Consider the following 24,322-nt stretch of genomic DNA (forward strand, 5'->3'; position numbering starts at 1 on the left):
TTCACTTTCGATTGGCGCGCTCTTTTGAATTCCACGGGAAAATTATGTTGTCTGTGTAGATATTTTTTCTATAAGGTGAACTAGTTCAAGACTCTGGGGTAGATGCAACAGATGACAGTTCAGTAGTTAGTAAAGTGTATTTATATAGCATATTTCACAGACGGCGCAAGCAAGGGGTCACAAAGTGCATTAGCCTACAATAACAATAACATAAAACAAATATAAATATATGCATTAATATATGCATTAATATGCAAATATATTATATAACAAATATATGCATTAATATGCTCTACAAATACTATCAATGCAAATTTAATGCAGGCAGACCATATTGTTAATTAAAAGCTTGTCCAAAAAGATGTGTCTTCAGATGTTTTTTTAAAAAAAGACAGCACATAACCCATAGTTCTCAATGTTAAATGAAGAGAGTTCCAGAGCCTTGGAGCTACAAAGAAAGCACGATCACCTCTTGTCTTAAAGGGGTGGTTCAGTGGTTTTATTCTAGGCTTGATTGTGTTTTTGGGGCGCAGTTTAACATGTGTTAATGCTTTGTAAAAAAAAAAAAAAAAAAAAAAAGCCGTATTTTTCACATAGGCTATTTTACCTTTATTCTACACCTCTGTTTCCAATGTCATTTGAACGGCTCATTTGATTTAGAATAACTAAATTAATGTTTTGCCTGACTATTTAAGTGACTATATTCTGATTATAAACTAAGTATTACACTAAGTTTTCGAGCTTATATTAATGTGGAAGTTCTGAAGAACGCCTCCATTGCGTGTCTGTGATCGAGAGAAGTACATAATCGGCCGGTGTAACTTCCTGTGCAATATGAGTCCATAATGATAAGACATACACAGATTATACCTTCTCCCAGGCCGTCGGAATCCGTTTTTGGGCTGACGGGTGGTACAGCCATACTGTATTAAACTGTGATATATAACATGTAATATCATACATAACAAAATAGTTACTGTGAAATAAGATGTTAATTACACACAGTCACTAATGTTGTACTTGCATGAGTACGGAATTGTATAAAAGTAATATTAAGATCATTTATAATTATGAGAACTATGTCTGTTGTCTGTCATTTCACAGAAAAACAACCACCTCTTTGTATTAAGTAAATTTCCATTCTGAGCTATTTCGTCCTCTGATGGGCGGAGCTGATGATATCTGAAGCGCTTATAAATCTGACTGTTAAAAAGTGAAACTAAACCGAAGAAAGTCCAGGCGTCGAAAGATCAGCATTACGGTGGGTTTTTCTTTTTTTCTTTTTTTTTTTTTTTTAATAATTAAGTGGTTTTTTTTGTTTGTTTGTTTGTTTGTTTGCTTGTTTAAAAAATAAATTTTCGGTTTTATGAATGTCAAGGGAACATTCCATTTTATAAATGTTTATAATGTTCTTCAAACATTATGAAAATGTTCTTTGAATGTTTTGAAACAATAAGTAACATTTAAAAAAATGTAGGTGAACATGCAATTAAAATGCGCGTCATGTCCTTACTGTCACAAACTGTCATACGTAGCAATGATTTATTTTAATTATTAATCAGACTGTTGTTTTAAAAAATATTTTACCCCTTCAGTAGAGATGATTTACACATTAAAATGATAAAACGCGAAATATGTTATCTTTGGTGTGTATTAAAACTAATATCTAAGATTAGCATCAACATTTTCCATGGCATAAAAAATTTAATCAGAAGAAACCGACTGCAGTTTACAGCAGCTACAGTTTTCTGTTGAAATCACATTTTACACTTTTTGTTGAATGTCGAACATTTCAAAACTAATCAAGCAAGTTGTACATCGTGATTACAGATTTTTTTTTTTTTTTCCTGTTGAAAAAAAAAAACAGATTACTTTATGCAAACAAAGGCATTATGGTTTAAATCTGTGCACTGTTTGATTTAATGTGCCAATATATCAGTAGGTCTGACTTTATTACCTATAAAGTGGGATGATGGTGTCGGATATAATGTGAAAGACGAACCAGATTAAATCACACCATAATAAAATAAGTCTAATTCAAACAACTTAGTTTAGAGCAGAGAAGAACTGCAGACTATTGTTTGTACTATTTATGCAATTGAATAGAATCAAATCAAGTTAAAGTGGATCTCTTTTACAGGTTTTGAAGCTCAGCTAAGAACAAAACAATGGAAGACAATGGTAGGTATAGAAAGTTCAGTTATATAATATAGACGTACCTGTTCGTTTTATGTTTTTGGAACTAGACAAATGATAACAATACTTAAATATGTCTGACAATCTAATAATCTTAAATAGGCTACTAGACGTCAAAAAGGATCTCATCAGCCTTTAAAAAATGCAGGTAATTTAACCAACAATAATCATAATTTAAATGATGTACTGTCCACAGACAAACACACACACACACACACACACACACACACACACACACACACAATCACACACACACACACACACACACACACACACACACACACACACACACACACACAAACATTTAATCAGTTGTTTATTCTTGGTTTAGTTTTATGGACTAAAAGACAGACAAATTTAATGATTGTAAGGCTGATTATGAATGTAATTTGATACTTACAACTGATCACGGCCAAAAACGCTGAGTCTGTGCCAGTTTCATTTAGACAGTGTTTACAGTCAGCATTTAAAATCATATAGTGTGTTTACTTCAGTCTTAGAATGTTTCAGCTAGTTGTTAAGTGTGTCCCCAGCTTTAGTTTGTTGTCCCCCATAACAGATTTTTGTTATGAGAACATTCTCCAAATATTCAGTGTCAGCTTTTATTAGGGGTTCAAGTGCATACCCTAGTGAAAAAAAAGTATACTTTATTGTATTTTAAATATATTGCCATTTTCTATAGTACATTGCGAATATACTAACAAAAAATGTACTACACTGTAAAAAATGACCGTGATTTTAACAGTAAAAGACTGTAAAAATGCTGCAGTGAAAAAACTGTCAATTGGTTTACAGAAAGTTTCCGTACTATATACGGTGAATAAATGTAATAGATCTAACTGTACATTTAATGTAATTTTACGGTAAAATACTGTTAAATTCACAGTTTTTGGAAGTGAAAAATAACAATTCATTGTAAAATTTACAGTGAAAAACCGTAAATTGACATTCCCACAATTCCCTGCGTGACACTTCACATTTTATATATTTTCGTTGAAATAACTCTGTTTCTTCTTAGTTTTTCTCATTTTTTTCTAATCAGTTATGTACATTAGGGTTTTATGTTACATCTAATGTTGTTAAATTAATGTTTATTGCATTTTTAAAATTTCATGCATGTTACCATGATGGTGTTTAGTGTGTGTGTGTGAATGACACTGTGTGTCTATATGTTAGTGTTGTTCTTCTCAGCTTGTGAAAAAGCTGCTTGTGATGAACTTTGATTCATCATGTGACTCTTATCACCACTGTGTTTGATGACTGTCAGTGTATTATAAAGGTACAAAACAGATATTAATACTTCATTAGGTTGGTAAATTAACATTATATCAGTTAATGAAATACGTTATTTTACCGTAAATTTAACTGATTTTTTTTTTTACGTTGCTACTGTATTTTTTACGGTAAAGTTCTGGCAACCACAGCTGCCGTTTTTTTACCGTAAATTTTACTGGGATTTTTTTACAGTGTATCTTTAAATATATAAAAAAGTATATTAGTATTATATTTTCACAATACAACTTTTAACACACTTTAAAATAATTGTATTTTAGTATATTTTCTAAAAAATATATTTTAGAAAAATATACTTGAAGTGTAAGTTCAGTTTATTTTTTAAAAGTGTATTTATTTGCACTTTATAAAAAATATATTGGAGGTATATTTTAACAGTGTGCTGAAAATGATCATTGTAACAATGCACTGAAAGTATAAAAAAGTTTAAAAATACATTATTTAATATCCTGAAGTTGTAGTGTATCTAAAGTTAAATTTGAATTTTTTTTTTTAAGTTTACTTATTCATCCTTAGAATTCATTATATTACTTGTGCTTATTTATTTCAGTATGAATGCATTACAAGCCCATTTAGTATATGCAGTGTAGCCTATACAATTTCCAAATATGTGTAAATGCTTATTAAGTTTACACTGGCAGAATCATTTTACAATCGTACACACAAGTCTATATCAACGGCTCTGGTCTATATTAAACAACACACCAGCAGCACAAGTAATGTTAGGCCTACATGCGAAAAAATATGTTGAGTGGTTAAACTTGAGACTTCGTCATGGTCGTTGTCTGAATCCCCTCGCTCAGTCACTCAGGTGAAGTATAATGTCGCAATGTATGATTTATTTAATAAAACACTGAAAGCGCAATACATCGCTCGATCTTGGGGATTCTGACCAGTTCAATCGCAGCCTGACCGTGATGGCGACGATAACCGGCTAATCTAATGGCCTACGCGATCCTGAAAGAACCGGAGAAAAGTGCTGCTATTGGGAGGTGAGTTGTAGTCTACCAGTTAACAAACTTTATTTTATTTTCTTTAACAAACTGAGAGCGAGATTTCTGCTTGATATCTCCTTTTTGAGTTTGTGTGTGGTGGTTTATGGCACATGTTTGTATGCAGAACCAAAACATTCATATGATTGGTCAAATCAGCCTGTATTCTGTACGATATTAATTCATAAAGTGTTTTATGCTTGACTATGAACCGAAAACAATATCGACATGCCATTCTGATACAGTTCCCTGCTGATAATCCTCATTTACTGTTCAAAAATAGTATTGGTTCAATGTAGGATTCAGACATATTCAGACTATTGTAAACGTGAATAAAGAGTTGAACATGCTGTCTTATATCTTTGGTATGTTCTGTCAACAGATGCTGTTCTTCACGAGTCTCTGCGGTCATCATTGTGCCATCAGACACAATGAGAAGCTCATCAGAAAATTGAATATAATGTGTGATTTGTATTTGTGTATAGAGGGTCACCATGGTCCAATATTTGTTTTTTCTTTAATGAAAAACATGGTAAGTTTTGCTGAATCTAAGTTTAAATAAAAACTATTGGATTTGTCAATGAAATATGTCTCTTCATTAGTGATGTTCTTATATTGTATTTAATTTAACTTTGGGAAAAATGTGTTAAACTGTATTTAAATAGTAGCGCAACTGTATTGTGTGAGATTATGTAATTCAAAGTACAGTATTCAACATTTGAAGTGAATCAAAAAATTCAGCAAAGTTGTCCTAAGAAGAAGGTTTTAGGACAACTTTGATTAAAGGTTTTGATCCCCCTTCAAATGTTGACTATATTATAACAAAGTGTATTGTTATTGACTGCAAAGTGTGTAATGTTTAGTATTTGGAAAAGCCAAAGTTACTGAGCATACAGTATATACTATTACCTGTAAAATAATATATTCAGTGTATATTGCTTGTGTTTCTGAAGACACTTGTAAATATTTTGTAATGTACTTAAATCACAAATAAAGTGTACTTATAACACAAATAAAGTATACTTATAATACAGCGTATATTATAACAAAAAATATACTTATAACACAAATTAAGTACACTTTAATAACACTAATCAAGCATGTAATTAGTCCCTACACAGACATATACTTAAAATGTACTAAGTATACTTGAAGTTGTTCCAATTTAGCACATATAAGTATACTAAATATACTTAAAGTTGTATTTTAATACTACTTAATTTCAACTTAAATATACTTAGTACAAAATTAGTTGTTTCAAAATAGCACACTTTAAATTAAATAATCACTTGAAATATACTAATAATTAGTCTTGCTGCAAGTATACTTAGCGTACTTTTTTTCACTAGGGTAGCGCTGAAACCCTATTGTAATTGTTACATTTTCCAAGGATCAGCATTCTCCTCTAAAAGTAATCGGCAGATCCACCTTATTCAAAATACGTTGACTTACTCTAATGTCACTCCTGTATTGCCAAATTTATTAATTGGTCGTTATAAATTACTTGATAAAAATTTTAATAATAAGGCTGCTACAGATGCTTTTAAATCCAAGTTGTTCCATGACTATAATAAAAACTGTGTGTATATAGACCTATAGACCTTTCTGAACTGCTGGGAAAGGCTTTTTCTAAGTATGTTAAATGGCCAATTCCACCTAAGGTCAAATAAACACATTTTAAAATTTGTCACAAAATTGATCCAGTTTCCAATTTTCTTCATAAGCGATTTAAATTTGACAAGGCGGGGTGTGGTTTTTGTGATTTTTCTGATGAATCTCTAGAACATTTATTTTTTACCTGCTCCATTTCAAGCTGGTTCTGGAGTGATGTTAGAGACTTGCTAACCTTAAAAATATCAAACATCCCTGTATTTAGCATTTACCATATTCTGTTTTACGTTGATGGTTTAAATAATTCAACATTAGACGTTGTGAATATTGTTTTCCTACTTGCTAAATACCATATTCATTGTTGTAAGTGGAGAAATTCTCACCCATGCTTTGAACATTTGAGTGAATTCAAACTATTTTACTTCTCACTGAAATTACTGAAGAACTGTTGTGCTCTGAAAATATCATCAGACATTGGTCCAAATCATCAGTCCAAATGTCACGGAAAAGAAGACTGGATACAAATGCAAGTTAATATCTCTTTAATAGAGCTTCACGCCAGGCAAATAGACAACAAACACACAGCAGCAACACAGACAGCAGGAGAGGGGTAACACAGGGACTTCGATGGGCGATGAAGTGTCCGTGATGAATGATGGTCCTGAATGGTGAGTCTGTGTGTCCGTGTGAGTATCCGTGCATGAAATCCAGAACGAGTAATCCAACGAGACAGACCGGTAACAGGGAACAGCGACGAGAATCCAATCCAGGAACAAGAAACACGAGAAACAACGGGACAACACCAGGACTTCAACAAACGATCTGACAAACATGAGACGAAAGACAAGGCGTTATATAGGCAGGTGTAATGATCCACAGCTGCCGCTGATCAGCAATCAGCGGCGACGCCCACACAGAACAATCAAGTGACACATCCCAAAACCTACACACAGTATGAGACAGCGGATTAGTGAACCATGACAGTACCCTCCCTCCTAGGAACGCCTCACGGCGTTCCCAGAACTCCTTACCTGTTGATTGTAATCATCAATAAGGGAGTGATCCAGAATGTCCCTAGCAGGAACCCAACTTCTCTCCTCCGGACCGTAACCTTCCCAGTCCACCAAGTACTGGAATCTGCGTCCCCTCCGCTTAGAGTCCAGAATACGATTAACCGAATAGGTTGGTTCCCCATCTACGAGTCGCGGCGGAGGAGGAACCGGAGTAGGCGGATTAAGATGAGAACGGAAAACAGGTTTTAATTTTGGACACATGAAAGGCGGGATGAATCCTCCTGTACGCCGGAGGCAATTTGAGGCGGACTGCCACTGGACTAATAATTTTAGTGACAGTAAACGGGCCAATGAATTTGGGAGCAAGCTTATTGGCAACGGAGCGGAGCGGAATGTTCTTAGTAGAAAGCCACACTCTTTGACCCACGACGTATACGGGAGGCTTCGACCGGTGGCGATTGGTCTTAGCCTTGGTACGCGCCCTCACTTGCAGCAGAGTCTTGCGGGCTCTGTTCCAAGTGTGGCGGCACCTCTGGACGAAGGCGTGAGCGGAGGGGACCGCGACCTCGGACTCCAGACTGGGAAACACAGGTGGCTGGTAACCTAGACTACATTCAAATGGAGAAAGGCCCGTAGAAGACACTGGCAGTGAATTGTGAGCGTACTCAATCATAGAGAGTTGTTGATTCCAGGAGGAAGGATTCTTAGACGCCAAACATCGCAACATTCGCTCTAAATCTTGGTTGGCCCTCTCAGTCTGACCGTTGGTCTGGGGATGGAACCCAGAGGAAAGACTAACCGTCGCCCCCAGTAACTTACAAAACTCCTGCCAGAATTTGGACACAAATTGGGGACCCCTGTCAGAAACCACATCCACCGGGAGGCCATGTAACCGGAAGATGTGATCAATGACCGCAACCGCTGTCTCCTTAGCAGAGGGTAATTTGGCTAAGGGTATAAAATGGGTCGCCTTCGAGAATCGGTCCACCACGGTCAAAAACAACCGTACACCCTTGGGAGGGTGGGAGGGCGGTAACAAAATCTAGTGCGATATGGGACCAGGGTCTTGAAGGGACAGACAGAGGTTGGAGTAACCCATCTGGAGGTCGGTTGGAAGTCTTACCAGTGGCACAAACTGAACAAGCCAAAACAAAACTGCGAATATCACGAGCCATAGCTGGTCACCAGAATCGTTGCTTGACTAAAAACCTAGCTCGACTGACCCCTGGATGGCAAGCCACGTTGGAACAATGACCCCACTTGATAACGCAGGACCTTAGCCCCTCCGGCACAAACAAACGGTTCGAGCCTGCCTAGAGTTGAGCCTTTTAGCCGATCGTATATACTCTAAATTCTTGTGATCAGTCCAAACAATAAAGGGAACCCGATCCCTCTAACCAGTGACGCCATTCTTCCAACGCTAATTTGACTGCCAACAACTCTCTGTTACCAATGTCGTAATTGCGTTCGGCGGGAGATAAACGATGCGAAAAATACGCGCATGGATGCATCTTGTCGTCTGAGGGAGATCGCTGGGAAAGAACTGCACCTACCCCCACCTCTGACGCATCGACCTCCACCACGAACTGACGCGAAGGATCAGGGGCAATCAAAATAGGAGCCGAAATGAAGCGGCTCTTCAGTTTGGCAAATGCAGCGTGGGCTGCATCTGACCACCTGAAGGTCGTTCTGGGGGAGGTCAAGGCGGTCAGAGGCGCGGCTAGTTGGCTGAAATTGCGAATAAAACGCCGGTAAAAATTAGCGAAACCCAGAAACCGCTGTAGGGCCTTACGGGAATCTTGGTTTGGCCAATCCACCACAGCCTTAACCTTGTCAGGATCCATGCGAATTCCCTCAGACGAGACGATGTACCCTAGAAAAGAAACAGACTGTGCATGAAATTCGCATTTCTCCGCCTTGACAAAAAGCCCATTCTCTAGCAGCCGCTGAAGCACTCGTCTGACGTGTTGAACGTGCTCCTGGAGAGACGATGAAAAAATCAATATGTCGTCCAGGTAGACATATATGAACTGGTCAACCATGTCTCTCAACACGTCATTGACGAGTGCCTGGAAGACCGCAGGCGAGTTGGACAGCCCGAAGGGCATGACCAAGTATTCAAAGTGCCCTCTGGGGGTGTTAAAAGCGGTCTTCCACTCATCCCCCTTCCTGATGCGGACCAAATGATAAGCGTTCCTTAAGTCCAATTTAGTGAAAACGGACGCTCCTTGCAACCTCTCGAAGGCTGAAGACATCAACGGCAAAGGGTAGGTATTCTTTACCGTGATGTTGTTCAGCCCCGGTAGTCAATACAAGGTCGCAAAGATCCGTCCTTCTTCCCCACAAAAAAGAACCCCGCCCCCGCTGGAGATGAGGAAGGGCGGATAAACTTAGCCGCCAGAGAATCAGAAATATATTTCTCCATGGCCTCCCTCTCGGGAACAGACAGAGAGTAAAGTTTGCCTTTAGGCGGAGACTTACCGGGAACTAAATCTATCGCACAGTCATAGGGACAATGAGGAGGAAGAGAAGCAGCCCGGGACTTACTGAACACTTCCTTCAGATCGATGTACTCCATGGGCACGTTAGACAAATCCACCGCCTCCTCCTGTAAAACAGAAACAGACACCGTGGGACAAGCAGACAAAAGACAAGACTTGTGACACTGGGTGCTCCACTCAGTGATGGTTCCTTGTTGCCAGTCGATGCGGGGATTGTGTTTGGTGAGCCAGGGATGTCCAAGAACAACAGGTGCATGAGGTGAGTCCATGAGCAGAAATTGGGACTTGTCAGTGTGATTACCAGATGTGACGAGGGTGATGAAATCAGTAGTAAGGGAGACACTGGGAAGAGACTGTCCATTGAGAGCGTTGACTGATATGGAGTGCGTCAGAGGTGATGTGGGTAAACCGTGTTGTCGTGCGAAAGAAATGTCCATGAAGTTGCCCTCCGCCCCAGAGTCCAGAAGTGCGTCGCAGGTGATGTTATGCGTTGCCCATCTCAGTCTTACCGGGAGGAGGGTGGCTGGCGAGGACTCGAGTTTACTATCGGGCTTGGTCTTTTACCGGGCAGGTCCTGATGATATGTCCTGACACCCCGCAGTACAGACAGAGACCCTGGGACCTCCGCCTCTCTCTCTCCTCCCGGGAAAGCCGAGCTCTCCCCACCTGCATGGGCTCAGGATCGGAAACAGGACCGACCGTATCCACCACGGAGGAAAAACGACTGCCGCCTCCGCTGTGCTTCTCTCCAGATTCTTCTAAAAGCTCTAACCTCTGTAAACGAGAGTCCACACGTAGAGCGAGTTCAACCAGTCCATTGAAGGTCTTAGGTAGGTCCAGTGCGTAGATTTCACGGTGGATACGATCAGCCAGCCCATGCAGGAACACATCCCACTGCGCCTCCTCGTTCCACAGGCACTCCGCCGCGAGGGTGCGGAACTGAATGGTATAGTCGGCGACCGTGCGGTTGCCCTGTTTCAGGGCGGTGAGTTGACGGGCGGCCTCCTTTCCTGCCACCGCACGGTCGAACACCCTCCTCATCTCGGCGGAGAGTGCCGGGAACGAGGAGCAGCATTGATCTTGATTTTCCCACACCACCGTTCCCCAGAGTGCCGCCTTTCCGGTCAGGAGGGTTAGAACAAACGCTACCCTAGATTCTTCCTTCTCGAAGGTGTGTGGCTGCAGAGCAAAGTGAAGAGAACACTTGTTAAGAAACGCTCGACAAAAATCTGGCTCACCAGCATAGCTCTGTGGGACGGGAAGGCGGGGCTCAGGCAGGTCTCTCTGCTCCGGTGATGGTGGGGGAACAGGCGGCGGGGCTGGCGCAGTGGGAGCGCGAAGTTGTTGCAGCTGCTGGGAGAGCTCGGACACCTGTGTTACCAACGCCTGAACAGCGCGTCCGGTGGAAGAGATGCTCTCCTGCTGCTGATCCATGCGAGAAATACTGTGGTTGATGAACTCCGTGATAGCTGCTGAACTTGCTGCATCCATGGTTGGTCAGATCGTTCTGTCACAGAAAAGAAGACTGGATACAAATGCAAGTTAATATCTCTTTAATAGAGCTTCACGCCAGGCAAATAGACAACACACAGCAGCAACACAGACAGCAGGAGAGGGGTAACACAGGGACTTCGATGGGCGATGAAGTGTCCGTGATGAATGATGGTCCTGAATGGTGAGTCCGTGTGTCCGTGTGAGTATCCGTGCATGAAATCCAGAACGAGTAATCCAACGAGACAGACCGGTAACAGGGAACAGCGACGAGAATCCAATCCAGGAACAAGAAACACGAGAAACAACGGGACAACACCAGGACTTCAACAAACGATCTGACAAACATGAGACGAAAGACAAGGCGTTATATAGGGAGGTGTAATGATCCACAGCTGCCGCTGATCAGCAATCAGCGGCGACGCCCACACAGAACAATCAAGTGACACATCCCAAAACCTACACACAGACAACAGTATGAGACAGCGGATTAGTGAACCGTGACACCAAATTTCTTGTGCTTTAATTTTTTTCCCCCTTATTTTTATTGTGGATCCCCTGACTATTATTGTATTTGAGTTTATTCTATGCTGTTACCTCTACGAGTTCTTGTGTTAAAGGTACAATTAAAAAAAAAAAAAAAAAAAAAAAAAAAAAAAAAAACTTTTCTCCGGTTCTTTCAGGATCGTGTAGGCCATTAAATTCCTAGCCAGTTGTCGTTGCCATCAAGGTCAGGCTGCGATGTCACTTGAACTGGTCAGAATCCCTAAGATTGAGCGATGTATTATGCTTTCAGTGTCACCTGAGTGACTGAGCGAGGGGGATTCAGACGAGGACCGTTGTCACAGTTGGTACTGTAGCAAACACCAGGCGAAACTAAGGAGAGTTGAAGAATACAGGCTTTAATGATAATATGTAGAACTAACACAAGCTTACACAGATGAGAATGGACCAGGAATGAGGGTGAACACAGGGCTTTAATACAGGTAGCAAACAAAAGGAACTTAACAAGGTGATGGGATAGTTAGACACAGGTGAATCAAATGAACAGAACGGGGAAACTAGGTCACAGGGGAAAACGGAAACATGAGAATTTGTAACAGTTCGCCCCCTCCCGGATAGGCGCGTCCTCGCGCCGTAAGAGTCCAACAGAGGAGGGAGGGAGGGAGGGAGGGGGTTCTGGAGGAGGGCAGAGTAAAACAAAGACACAAAAGAAAAGAGTCCATGGAACAGAAACTATAGTCCAGGGGGGCGTGGAGGGTGGGAGAAGCCAGGAGGAGACCAGGAGCAGGACAAGTAGATGGAGACTCCAGAGTTCAGCCAGGATGGTGATCCACGGCGGAGTCGAGGGAGGAGCCATGGTGTAAAACTCCTCGACGAAACCGTGGGGACGAATGATGGAGACGAAGCCGATGGAGAAGGAGCCCAGAGCGCAGATGGATGGCCGACGACCAGGCTTGACACTGCAGGCTTCGGAGGCCACGAGGGAGGTGTGGCGACGATACCCTGAGGAGGAGTCGGGGTGCCAGAGGTCTTAGGTGGAACCGGAGTGACAGGACCGCGAGAGAGATAGAGAGAGCCATGGTGGAGGAGTCTGGAGGACGAGCCGAGGTGGAGAGACTGGATCGGAGGCAAGAGGCGGAGCTAAGGGGCCCAGGCATCCAGATGGCGCTGTAGAACAGCTGGCCCAAGGTGGATCCACACCACAGAGGGCTGGTAGAGAAGAAACTGAGGTGCCAGCATAAGACAGCGGCGACTAGGCAGAGGAACTGAATGGCAGCAGGAGAGGAGGCGGGAGAGGGAGGCTGGGATGGAACACAGGAGACTCAGGGCTGGACGGAACCACCGGGGAGACGGACAGTTCTAGGCTGGGCGGAACCAGCGGGGATAGGAGACACGGGGGATCCTCCTCTTCACTACAGTCCTCATAAAAAGAAAGCAAATAGTCCAGCGCTTGCTCACCCTCTGTGGTGGGAATGTGGGCGGGGCTCCACTCCATCCCCTCGAACTCCACAAGGACTCCCACGTTAGTGCACGTTGTTGCCGGCTCACACACCTGGTCAAACGTCCGTCCTCTGGACTCCAGTTCAGAGGCGAAGGGAAGCTCAGTCCCACTTGTCAGCTCCGGCTCGTTCCTCGCGGCAGACTGATTACCTCCATCTGCGGTGGGCTCTGGCTTGTAGTCTGTGTCACTGGGTGAAGGCAGGCTGAACTCTGGATGGGGAGCGGGGCTGGTGACTTCTTCAGCGACGTCGATGGTGAATGGAGAATCACAGTTCACCAGCACCCACTCCACATACTTGGTGAAATTCCCCCGAGGACCCACACCAAGCAGCCGAGCTCTTGACTTCGTGCTGAGGCTCATATAGAAAAAAAAAAAAACACTCAGCATTTCATCCAGGATGTTGGTTACGGCACGCCAGATCTAAAAACCTTTGGGTGTGGGTCTCAAGGGACTGCTGCTCCTGGTTGAGGTATAGCAGCTGGATAGCCGGTAAGTCCATATCGGTTTCGGTCCGTTCTTCTGTCACAGTTGGTAGCAAACACCAGGCGAAACGAAGGAGAGTTGAAGAATACAGGCTTTAATGATAACATGTAGAACTAACACAAGCTTACAAAAGGAGGGTGAACACAGGGCTTAAATACAGGGAGCAAACAAAGGGAACTTAACAAGGTGATGGGATAATTAGACACAGGTGAATCAAATGAACTAATGAACAGAACGGGGAAACTAGGTCACAGGAGAAAACGGAAACATGAGGATTTGTAACAACCATGACATCAGCAGCTCTGATTGGCTGAAGGCAGTGAGCAACAAAATCTGATTGGTCACAGACCAAGTTGAAGAGACATTTGAATTCTGAAGTCTCAAGTTTAACCACTCAACATATTTTTTTTCGCATGTAACGTTACTTGTGCTGCTGGTGTGTTGTTTAATATAGATTTGTGTGTTCGATTGTAAAATGATTCTGCCAGTGTAAACTTATTAAACATATTTACTCATATTTGGAAATTTAGGCTACACTGCATGCAAAAAATGGGCATTTAATGCATTAGTCATACTGAAATAAATAAGCACAAGTAATATAATGAATTCCAAGGATGTAGAAGTAAACTTAAAAAATATGCTCAAATTTAACTTTAGATAGACCACAACTTCAGGATTTTAAATAATGTATTTTTTAAATATACTTTCAGTGCATTGTTACAATGATCATTTTCAGCACACAGTTAAAATATTCCTCAAATATATTTTTTATAACGTGCAAATAAATACACTTTTAAAAAACAAACTGAACACTTCAAGTATATTTTTCTAAAATATATTTTTAAAAAATATACTAAAAAATATACTTAAAAGTTCTATTGTGAAAATATGATGCTAACATACTTTTTATATTTTTAAAGATAGTAAAAAATTTTGTTAGTATATTTGCAATGTACTATAAATAAAGGGAATATTTTTAAAATACAATAAAGTATACTTTTTTTCACTAGGGACATGCTTGCTAAATATAATATAATACCTTTTTATGTGCTTAAAGGCCTTAAATGCTTGAACCCTGGTAAATGCTGCTTGCAGCATTAATTTTGTTTTATTATAGTGTCGACTTAGCAAAATCAGTTGCCAACAGGCACACTACAGCCAACATCTGCATTGAAAACACATTGAAAACTCGTAACACAGTTCAGTGGTTGTGGCGCTTTCCATAGGGACCCCGATTGTCAGTTGAAATAACGTCAGACTGACTGACTTTAAACTTTCTGACATTAGCCTAAACATTGTCATTTAATTAATATATATATATATATATATATTGTATACTAAATCCATCCACTCATGAAGACTGTGACAATGCAAAGCCATGAAATGGTTTTGCTATTATGTGTTATGATACTTACAAGCAAGGAAATGCAACATAAATGCTCTGTATACCAACAAGAGCTTCTTGTTTTTCTCACCAGTGGGAGAGCAGGGACAGAGTAACAACAAGAAAACTGAACTAAGGATCGTCCTTCTGGGGAAAACCGGAGTTGGGAAAAGTTCAACAGGAAACACTATACTGGGAGAGAACAGATTTGAATGTAAAAAAAGTTTGAGCTCTGTAACAAAGGAATGTAAGGTTGAGGAGTCAGTTGTTGGAGGCAGAACTATAACTGTCATTGACACTCCTGGGTTTTTTGACATAACACTTCCAGTGATGGAAATGGCAGATGAGATGGCAAAGAGTGTGTTTCTGTCTGCACCAGGACCTCATGCATTCTTATTTGTACTTCCTCTATATAGATTCACAAAGCAGGAGGAAGAGGTATTGACACAAATTCAGATGATATTTGGTGTCGGTGTGCTGAGGTATCTCATGATCCTCTTCACAAATGGGGATGATATTGACCCAGAGACATTTAAGTCAGAGGTAAATGAGCACAACATATTAGGACCGATTGTTGAGAGCTGTCAGGGGTATCATGTCTTCAACAATAAAGATCAGGATAACAGAGAGCAGGTGAATGATCTACTGCAGAAGATTGACACAATGATGAATGGAGGAGGACACTACAGTAATGAGATGTATCAAGAAGCTCAGAGATTTAGACAAGAGGAAGAAGAGGAAAGAAGAAGAGAAGAAGAGAGAAGAAATAGAGAGGAAGCAGAATTTAGTGGAGAGTACCATAATCCAGTGTTTTTGGAGTCACTGAGATTTGTACCACAGGATCGAAGGAATAGAGAAGGCCAATACTCTGACCGTGCAAGAACATCAGCATTTGAGCGTTTCCGGCAAAGATTCATTCAAATATTTAGACGTCTTGCAAATCGATTCCGTCGACGCAGAGAAAGCCCATCATACTCACCTTTGGAGGAATTGAACTAAGAATGTGTACTTTATTTACACAGTATGTTTTTTTAAAAATGCAATCCAGAAAGGGTGCAATAGTTGTTGCAAAACAGAATCAGATGTTTTCTGTCATGCACTTTTTTCCATATATTTAAATCACATGTAAGACAGACATTTTCTACTTAAATATTAAAAATCACATTATGGATAGTTTATTTATTTTTAATTTTTTTTAACTTTCAGAAATGTAGCTGGGTTGGTCATACATTACAGTACTTCTTTAGTACACTCTGTCTTCTAAAGTAAACTCTTTGGTGATTTGTAATAATTGCAATATATGTTGTAGGGTTGAAAAACAATAAAGACATTTGGTATTTCTGTTCCAACCTGTGCCATTTAATTCTTAAAAGAATAATTCACCCAAAATAAAAATTATCCCATGATTTACTCACCCTCAAGCCATCCTAGGTGTATATGACTTTCTTCTTTCAGATCAGTGTTATATCAAATAATGTCCTGGCCTCCAAGCTTAATAATGGCAGTGCATAGAGGATGAGATTTTAAAGCCCAAAATGCTAATGCTATTTGATGATATTTCATGCTATTTCATGCATTCTGACTTATTTACACTGTTAAAGAGTTGGATTATCAAGCTAACCATGGACAGAATTTTTAAAAAATGAGTTGGACAAATTACAGTAATTCTCTGCAAAAAAATAGGGGAGTGCGGGGCACAACCTAACGCTTTTTGACTTTCTCAGTTTGTGTAAATCTACTTAAAGAGTTCAGAGAATTTCTTTTGTTCCAATTTTTTCACACATGTCTGATACAAATATGTGACTTTGTTTCATTAATACAGTGTATACTTTTTTCTTTATTTACCCCGAAAGAAGGGAAGTGAAATTTGACGACATGCCCCATAGGTGGAGCACATTCTAACGTGTGATAGGGCACATTGTAACATGACCATATGACAGCTAATAAAGCTATGTAATTGAATTAAAAATATATACATGATAAACTAAAATATTTTAGCAATAAAAGACAATAATTATTTTTTCATATAAAATAATAGCTTTTTTTTTTTTTTTTTAGAAATTCAAATTTAAATAATTTTGTAGTTTGACAATGAACACTCTGTAAAACACAGCTATACAGCGCTGGTCAAAACAATACAGGCAAACAGATGAAGAGACATATCCAGACACTCATAAAAACACAGAGCTGAAAAGAATCACTCCTCTCCCTCCACTCACAGCTCTCACAGAACATGAGATAAATAGACGAGCCAGTACAAATGCTGAACATTTCTTGAAATAATATTTTCTGGATGTTCAGGTTCTTCCTCTCAGTCTTTATTCACCTTTCTTTCCATTGTTTATCAACAGAGATTCATAAAAGTTGATTATTCCAGTTGTATCGTAACTATATAGAATAGTATAGTTCAATGGAGCCCAAACGGTTGAAGGTCAAAATTACAGTTTACAGTGATCCCAGATGAAAAATAAGGGTCTTATCAAGAGAAACAATTGCTTATTTTCTAAAAAGAAAAAAAAAAAAAAAAAAAAAAAATTCATATATATATATACGTTTTAACCATAAATGCTCATCTTGAACTAGCCCTCTTCTTCTTCTTCTCTATTTGAATTCCAGCAGTGTAGACACTGCTAAGTGTATTACTGCCCTCCACAGGTCAAAGTTTGAACTAATTTATCATATACAATATGCTAATGCAAGTATATAACAATTAGTTCAAACTTTGACCTGTGGAGGGCAGTAATACACTTAGCAGTGTCTACACTGCTGTAATTCAAATAGAGAAGAAGAAGAAGAGGGCTAGTTCAAGATGAGCATTTATGGTTAAAACTTAATCTTTTAAAACTTGATCTTTTAATATCACTTTGTAGCCTAGGCTACATTAAGCGATGTTAAAAGCTTTTTCTTTATAACGGTTTTCTATGGGAGAAAAACACTTAAAGGGGTGGTTCAATGCGATTTCACTTTGCAACTAAGTGGGCGAAGCCATGTGGCACAGTATAATGGAAGCGGAAGAGTTGTTTACACCGAACGCGAGCTGCGTGACGCGTCAAAAGATAATATAACCCATTATAATCTGTGATATTTTCACACTGGATGCGGCGCTGAAGACAGATTCCAGAATCTACACGAGTTCAATGCTGGATTGCACAAAGGCTTTTACTGAAAGATGAAGCAGTTCCCACTTTAAAAGCAGAAGTTGCTGTTTATCGCTCCCAAACTGTAAGTACGTTTTATTGTTTGTACATGTCTTTTAAACATTTAATGCATCAAGGACATATACAAAGAGCAACTCGTTTCTGCTAGCCAGTTAGCTAAATTCTAGTGCAACAAACACCAACAAACTTCTATGTTCATAGACAAACAGTTGTTCATGCTATAAATTAAACGCTACCTTTACAAAAATGCTACTACTCAGTCATGTATTCGGCTACATAAAGCTTTAATCAGGATAAAACTGTATATTGAATGCTAACAAACAGCAGTGACAGCATAAACACTTTGACACAAATACTAAATGAAATACCATTCATAAACGTCCTTTAAAAGCCACGATTGCAGAGGTTCTGCTTTTTCCTCCTCATCTGGATCTGATTCAGGCTCAATTTGATACAGCAATGCGCTACTTGCATAACTTCTTCCACATTCTTCTCATTACGGCTCAGTCATTTCCGGTTTAGCAATGGCTACGTTTTACACTCGCTGTCTCCAGGATCTCCCGAAGATCAACGTTAACGATGTGCGTCGTATTTGCAGGAAATCAACCACAGCCCCATCAAGTAAGCTGGAGAAAGGTTTCAAATTGTATGCAGCCTCATATATACACAGCTATGACGGTAAGAATATATCTAATATTACACAACTTGCAATGCTATTACTGTTAGCTAACTGTTAACAAACAGAAATACGTTAATTTTTTCAGCTAACGTTATGTGTTTTTGTTATTGTTGTCCAGTATCAAATAAAGACAGGTTGTCAGGGGAAGTCAGTGTTAGAGCCTTGTGTTACAGGTCAATGAAGAAGAACGAGGCCCCACACAGTTTAATAGTATGCTAGAGACTAGTGATGGGCAGATCGAGGCTTCATGAAACACTGAAGCAGTTGAATCAAATGTGCCGTAATGATTCGAGGCTTCGAAACAATCTGACACCCGTCTCCACGGTGACCCCTAGTGGTCAGAGCAGTGCAAATGCAACAAAACTCAGGCCAAACATGCATTAAAAATACACTTTAACAAATGTATTGCAAAAGTTTTATCTAAAGTAAAATCAATCAAATGGAATTAACTAATCATCTAATAAGATTAAATATAGAGTGTCTGTAGCTATAATATGTGTTCTTTTATCAATTTTAAAGGCTTGTATCTGTTCCATGGCTCAAGCTAAAGAAGCCAATAAGAGATTAATAACTACCATTATTCATTTAAATTATTCTAATGTATAATTAAAACATCTACAACTGTATAAAACTGATCAGAGATCAGGTAAAACCATAGGGTAAAGCCCTAGACACTTGTTCAATAGTTCTCAGTGAATCTGCATGATTCATGGGCTCACTTTATCATCGCCCTCTATCGGTGAACCATTGAAATTTCGAACTGTTTCGAAACAGTTATGACGTAATGAAGCCTCGTTTACTAAAATCACGTGACTTTAGCAGTTTGATACACGCTCCGAATCACTGATTCGAAACAAAAAGATTCATGAAGCTTCGGAGCTTCATGAAGCAGTGTTTCGAAATCGGCCATCACTACTAGAGACTTAGGGTTAAGCAAGTTCAGGTGTTCAGATCTGTTTATAATGTGTTCATATGCGTTCAAATGTGTTCAAATGTTTCCTGTTGTTAAACTATTACATTTAACAAGGAGGTTTTGCAGATGGATCTGAATATTGTCAGTCTGAATCTGTAATTCTTAAGATTATCCGTATAATTTGAGTTTAAACATTATTCCATAAACCCAAGTATTACAATGTGATCTGCATCTGCAAAGCCATCTTGTTTACTGTTCTACTAACATTAACACGGTACTAACTTTGACTCTATTGTCAGGAAGTATAATTGGTGTTGGTTAATGATTGTATTTGTATTTTTTAGGTTGGACTAAGGGATGCTTCCCCTGTGGTGCTAACACAAAGCAAGTGCTCATGTGTGGCAGGCACTGCTTTGTGCAACCATACTGTTGCCTTACTTTACCAGACTGCTCATTATTCCCAACTCAATATGTCCATTGTACCCCCTGTGCTTAGCTGTACTGAAACTGAGCAGTCCTGGCATAAACCACGAACAATGGTAAGTGAACATCATAGTTTCTTTGGCCTTTTATGTATAAAACAGTATAGTGGTGTACTTGCAAAATACACCAACAAATTGGTGTACTTGTCCTTTAAGGGAGAGATAACAGCACTGCTCTGACAAACATCTGAATTGTAAAAGTATATAGTATGGTAAGAGTTTCAGTTTTATTCCTTCTAATAATAATTTGTCTGTCAGGGAGTGAAACCAGGACCCATCAATGCCATGGTCATCACAAAACCTGTACCAAATCGTACAGCACAAGGTGGAGTAAGGTAAATTAAGCTATCAAATTTATTTTCATGTGTACAAGGATGTTAACAACAATTATAATAATAATATGTTGGACATTTTTTTGCGAAGACTAATATGCATTTAAAGTGTTCATAAGCATTTAAAATAATCCAGAGTAAAAAAATATAGGTAACACTTTACAATAAAGTTCATTAGTTAACGTGAACTAATAATGAACTGCTCTTATAAAGCATTTATTTATATTTGTTAATGTTCATTTCAACATTTACTAATGCATTATTAAAAGCATGTTAACATTAATTAATGTACTGTGTAAACTAACATGAACAAACCATGAACAGCTCTTTTTTTAACTAACTTTAACAAAGATACAGTAACAAATGAACTGCTCATGGTTAGTATTGAAAAGTGTTACCAAAATATAGAAATATTATTTTTGGGGAATTACAAAACAGTGAAACTTTAGTAACAATAATTTTCATGCTTAACATCTATTTACAGAAGTGGACTCTACAGAGGGATGGTGGGTGTTTTACCAGATCCATGCATGTTCAGAGTTGTGGAGGCCTATGCAGAGTTCACCCTTGAGGACAAGCCACTTGTTACCACTATGAACATGTCACCTGAAAAGCCACTTGTAGAAAGCGCATTTGGGATGGTTCAGGAAGGAAGTATCTTGTCGTTCCAGCAGCCTGTCTTAACATCACGGTACATCCAATTACACGACGCTCCACCCAGCCTCTGGAAGGATATAGTCTTTCTCCATCTAAATGTATGTTTGTTTGCACTGAGGAGCAGCTTTTACACCTTCAAAGTTTAAACACACCATTAGATATGGCTCAGAAAATTGAAGAGGCAACACGTGACCAAAGCTCTTGCCCTGACTGGCATCAGCTTCGCAAACCAAGAGTTACAGCCTCCAGGTTTCGGGAGGTGTGCCACGTCAGAGGCCTGAGCTCTGCTGAGTCCCTCTCAGAGCGCATCATCTGGGGATGCCGGCAGACAGCAGAAATGAGAAGAGGTGCTGAAATGGAGTCAGAGGTAACAGTGGAATACAGCAAGTTGACAAATGTTAACTACTCACCCTGTGGTCTAATCATCCATCCTGATGCTCCCTGGCTTGGTGCGTCTCCTGATGGTGTTGTGTTTGATCCCACTGAATTATCCTCAATTTGGGCTTGTTGAAATTAAATGCCCTAATGCCAAAAACATTGTTGACTGCAAATATTTGCAAATGGACAAAGGGTTGCTCACTCTAAAAAAGAGCCATGCATACTATTGGCAGGTGCAGGGACAACTACTGGTCTCAGGAATGCAGTGGTGTGACTTTGTGGTGTGGGCCCAGGAGGATTATTTTGTCCAGCGTATACACAGTGACACCCACATGCACAAAGTTATGCACTTCGAGAGAAGGTTGATTGTTTTTACTTTTACACATATATGCACAAATACTTGTCTATGAAATAGTTATAATTTTAAATTTGAAAGTCAGTGAAATGAAAAATCAGTAAAACAGCACTGACCAAAAACATATTTATTAACATATTTAATGTGTTCTTTTTTCATATGTACAATGACACAATGTTTCCAGAAAAAATAAATGTACAAAGTTAATTTACCTTGCTTGTATCATGACATATCATTTCCTTTTTTTAGATATACATTAATAGTTGGCATTTATAGAAAATTGACAAAAAACAATGAAAGAAAACAATAAGAATTTGGAACAACACACCTAGTACACACAATGAAAACGGGTAGACTACAGATTTTAAACTATAGATTCTAACCCTAACCCTATAGAAATATTTAGACTTATTTGACCCATGTCTTAACTAATGCCTTGTTTTGATAATTGGACAAAAGGCATGCAACTGTAAAAAGTTGACTAAAGTTAACAGTGTGAGACAGTGTGATGACACCATCAAACAGCTTGTTTTCTTTGATCCTCCTGATGACACGTTCCACATGAACTCGCAGTCGTGCTATGGCTTGTGTTTCTTTCACCTGATGTGCTGGCATCTGCTTTACCTTAGACAGGAATGGTGGACAGTACACTTTGCACTTGACACAGTCACTAATCAGGAAGCCCTTGTCTACCATAATTACCATGTCCTCTGTCAGTCTTTTGGCTATTCCGCACTGTTTAAAGATCTCCTTGTCACTTATTGACTCAGCATAAAGCTGAGAGACGAATGTCACTGCACCATGAGGAGCTATGCCAATGAGGCCTTTCATTGTGCAGTGAGATTTGTAGCTTGAGTACATTTCACTCTGGAGTAGTGGCGAGGATGGTGTTTGACATCTGAGTTCAGTGCAGTCAATGATAACCTGTGTGTCTGGGAAATCAATGAAGTCTTCAGGGAGGTTAGATTTAACTTCAGCTGCTGAAAGCCACACACACACTGATCCCAACAGTGGATAGAGGTAGTTTGTCCATGTTGAAATGATTCTGCTCACTGTGGATGGGTGCACATGGAAACGGTGTGCTAGGTCTCTCTCCTTCAAACCAACTGACAGGTAGATGAGGAAAAGAAAAAACTCATCGATTGGCTGCAGCAGCTGTCTCTGGAAAGGTAAACATGCATGAAAGGTAAGTTTTGTATTCACCCAGGCAGCACAGTAAAATTCATACTGCATTGTAGGCGTTTTGACAAAATGTAAATGTACAGTCACTCTTATTGTGTGTGCTTGTGTTTAAGTGAATAACATACCACTGATGGTCGTGCATGTGTAATCTCTTCATGTTTCCTAGCAGCAGCTTTGGACCTAGAAACACGAATGATTTTGTGGACAGATGGCTCAATCAGCCACCAAAAGGCCATCAGGTGACGGTAGCTGGGGAACCTGTTAAACCACCAGAAGCAGTGTTTTTAATCATAAGCATCACTGTATACACTTACGTATATTTATTGTACGTACATTAACATGTTAAGCATGCGTGAGTATATACAAACAACGTATATTGAGCTCATTTTATAACCATAAGGAGTTTAACCAAACTTCAGGCTTACCTTGTGTAAAATCTAATGTCCTCATCTGAGCTGGCAAATCGTTCCAATCCGAAATCACATTGAACACGTAGCTCATGTAGCTGTTTATTCAGCTCCTCCACTTCTTGGGACAGTTCTTCTATTTTAGCACATGCCATGTCTAATGACGATGCCTCGAGAACGTTACAGTAATCGTGATCCATAGTTACATAATCGGGAAAAATGACATCAAGGTTTTGAAAATAGTAACAAAGTGATTGTAAAAAACTGTAAAGCAACAGGTTTTCAATAACGAAGAATATGTAAAAGTATGGTATTTGGGGTAAAAAGCGCCCCTGCTGTTGAGGCAAAAGGCACAATAATTAATATAATAATGAATAACTGGGTAAATGGTTAGATTCACATAGCAAATATCATATATCAAATTGAGTATCCAACTTAGATAATACCATATTTGTAATGAAACAATCATATTTTAAAATTTGATATTAATCATATCATAATAAAATATAATTTATTGTTACTGTAAATCTATATTAATGTTATGGGATATCCTTCAATGCTTTCAGAATTATTACTTTTAAAAATAATGTATTTTTAAACATATTTTTATATTAACATAGGCCTATTTTAATGACAGTATATTTATTGAACAAAAATGATTTTTTATTTATCAAAATAAACATAAAATAGTACAAACTTTTGATTCTTTGTAAGATTATCACTGTTATTGTCCTGTTTATTACAGTGAATCTGCTTTGAATCAGTCTGTACTGAATAAAGCGCTGTAGAAATAAAGCTGACTGATGTTTC

The 24,322-nt window shown here is 39.2% G+C and overlaps 2 protein-coding genes across 4 annotated transcripts; both read left to right on the plus strand.

Annotated features, from left to right (window-relative positions):
• The first annotated feature begins 669 nt into the window (after positions 1-669).
• LOC125246978 (GTPase IMAP family member 6-like) lies at positions 670-16,383 on the plus strand. 2 transcript variants are annotated; one of them, XR_007180009.1, is made up of 3 exons: positions 670-1,261; positions 2,141-2,181; positions 2,299-2,389. XR_007180009.1 is itself a non-coding variant. In XM_048158141.1 (3 exons), the coding sequence occupies exons 2-3, from the start codon at positions 2,169-2,171 to the stop codon at positions 15,966-15,968; spliced, it is 918 nt and encodes a 305-aa protein (XP_048014098.1). In that variant the 5' UTR covers positions 680-1,261; positions 2,141-2,168; the 3' UTR covers positions 15,969-16,383. The 2 variants fall into 2 exon arrangements, 1 of the variants encoding a protein (XP_048014098.1); XM_048158141.1 differs by lacking the exon at positions 2,299-2,389 and adding an exon at positions 15,064-16,383 and having other exon boundaries at positions 680-1,261.
• Positions 16,384-18,482: 2,099 nt separating this feature from the next.
• LOC125246981 lies at positions 18,483-22,134 on the plus strand. 2 transcript variants are annotated; one of them, XM_048158142.1, is made up of 4 exons: positions 18,483-18,805; positions 20,064-20,258; positions 20,460-20,536; positions 21,018-22,134. In XM_048158142.1, the coding sequence occupies exons 1-4, from the start codon at positions 18,707-18,709 to the stop codon at positions 21,334-21,336; spliced, it is 690 nt and encodes a 229-aa protein (XP_048014099.1). In that variant the 5' UTR covers positions 18,483-18,706; the 3' UTR covers positions 21,337-22,134. The 2 variants fall into 2 exon arrangements, with proteins under 2 accessions (XP_048014099.1, XP_048014100.1); XM_048158143.1 differs by having other exon boundaries at positions 21,021-22,134.
• The last annotated feature ends 2,188 nt before the right edge of the window (positions 22,135-24,322 follow it).

This window comes from Megalobrama amblycephala, linkage group LG15 (assembly GCF_018812025.1).
Source record: "Megalobrama amblycephala isolate DHTTF-2021 linkage group LG15, ASM1881202v1, whole genome shotgun sequence".
In the NCBI taxonomy this organism is placed as follows: domain Eukaryota; kingdom Metazoa; phylum Chordata; class Actinopteri; order Cypriniformes; family Xenocyprididae; genus Megalobrama; species Megalobrama amblycephala.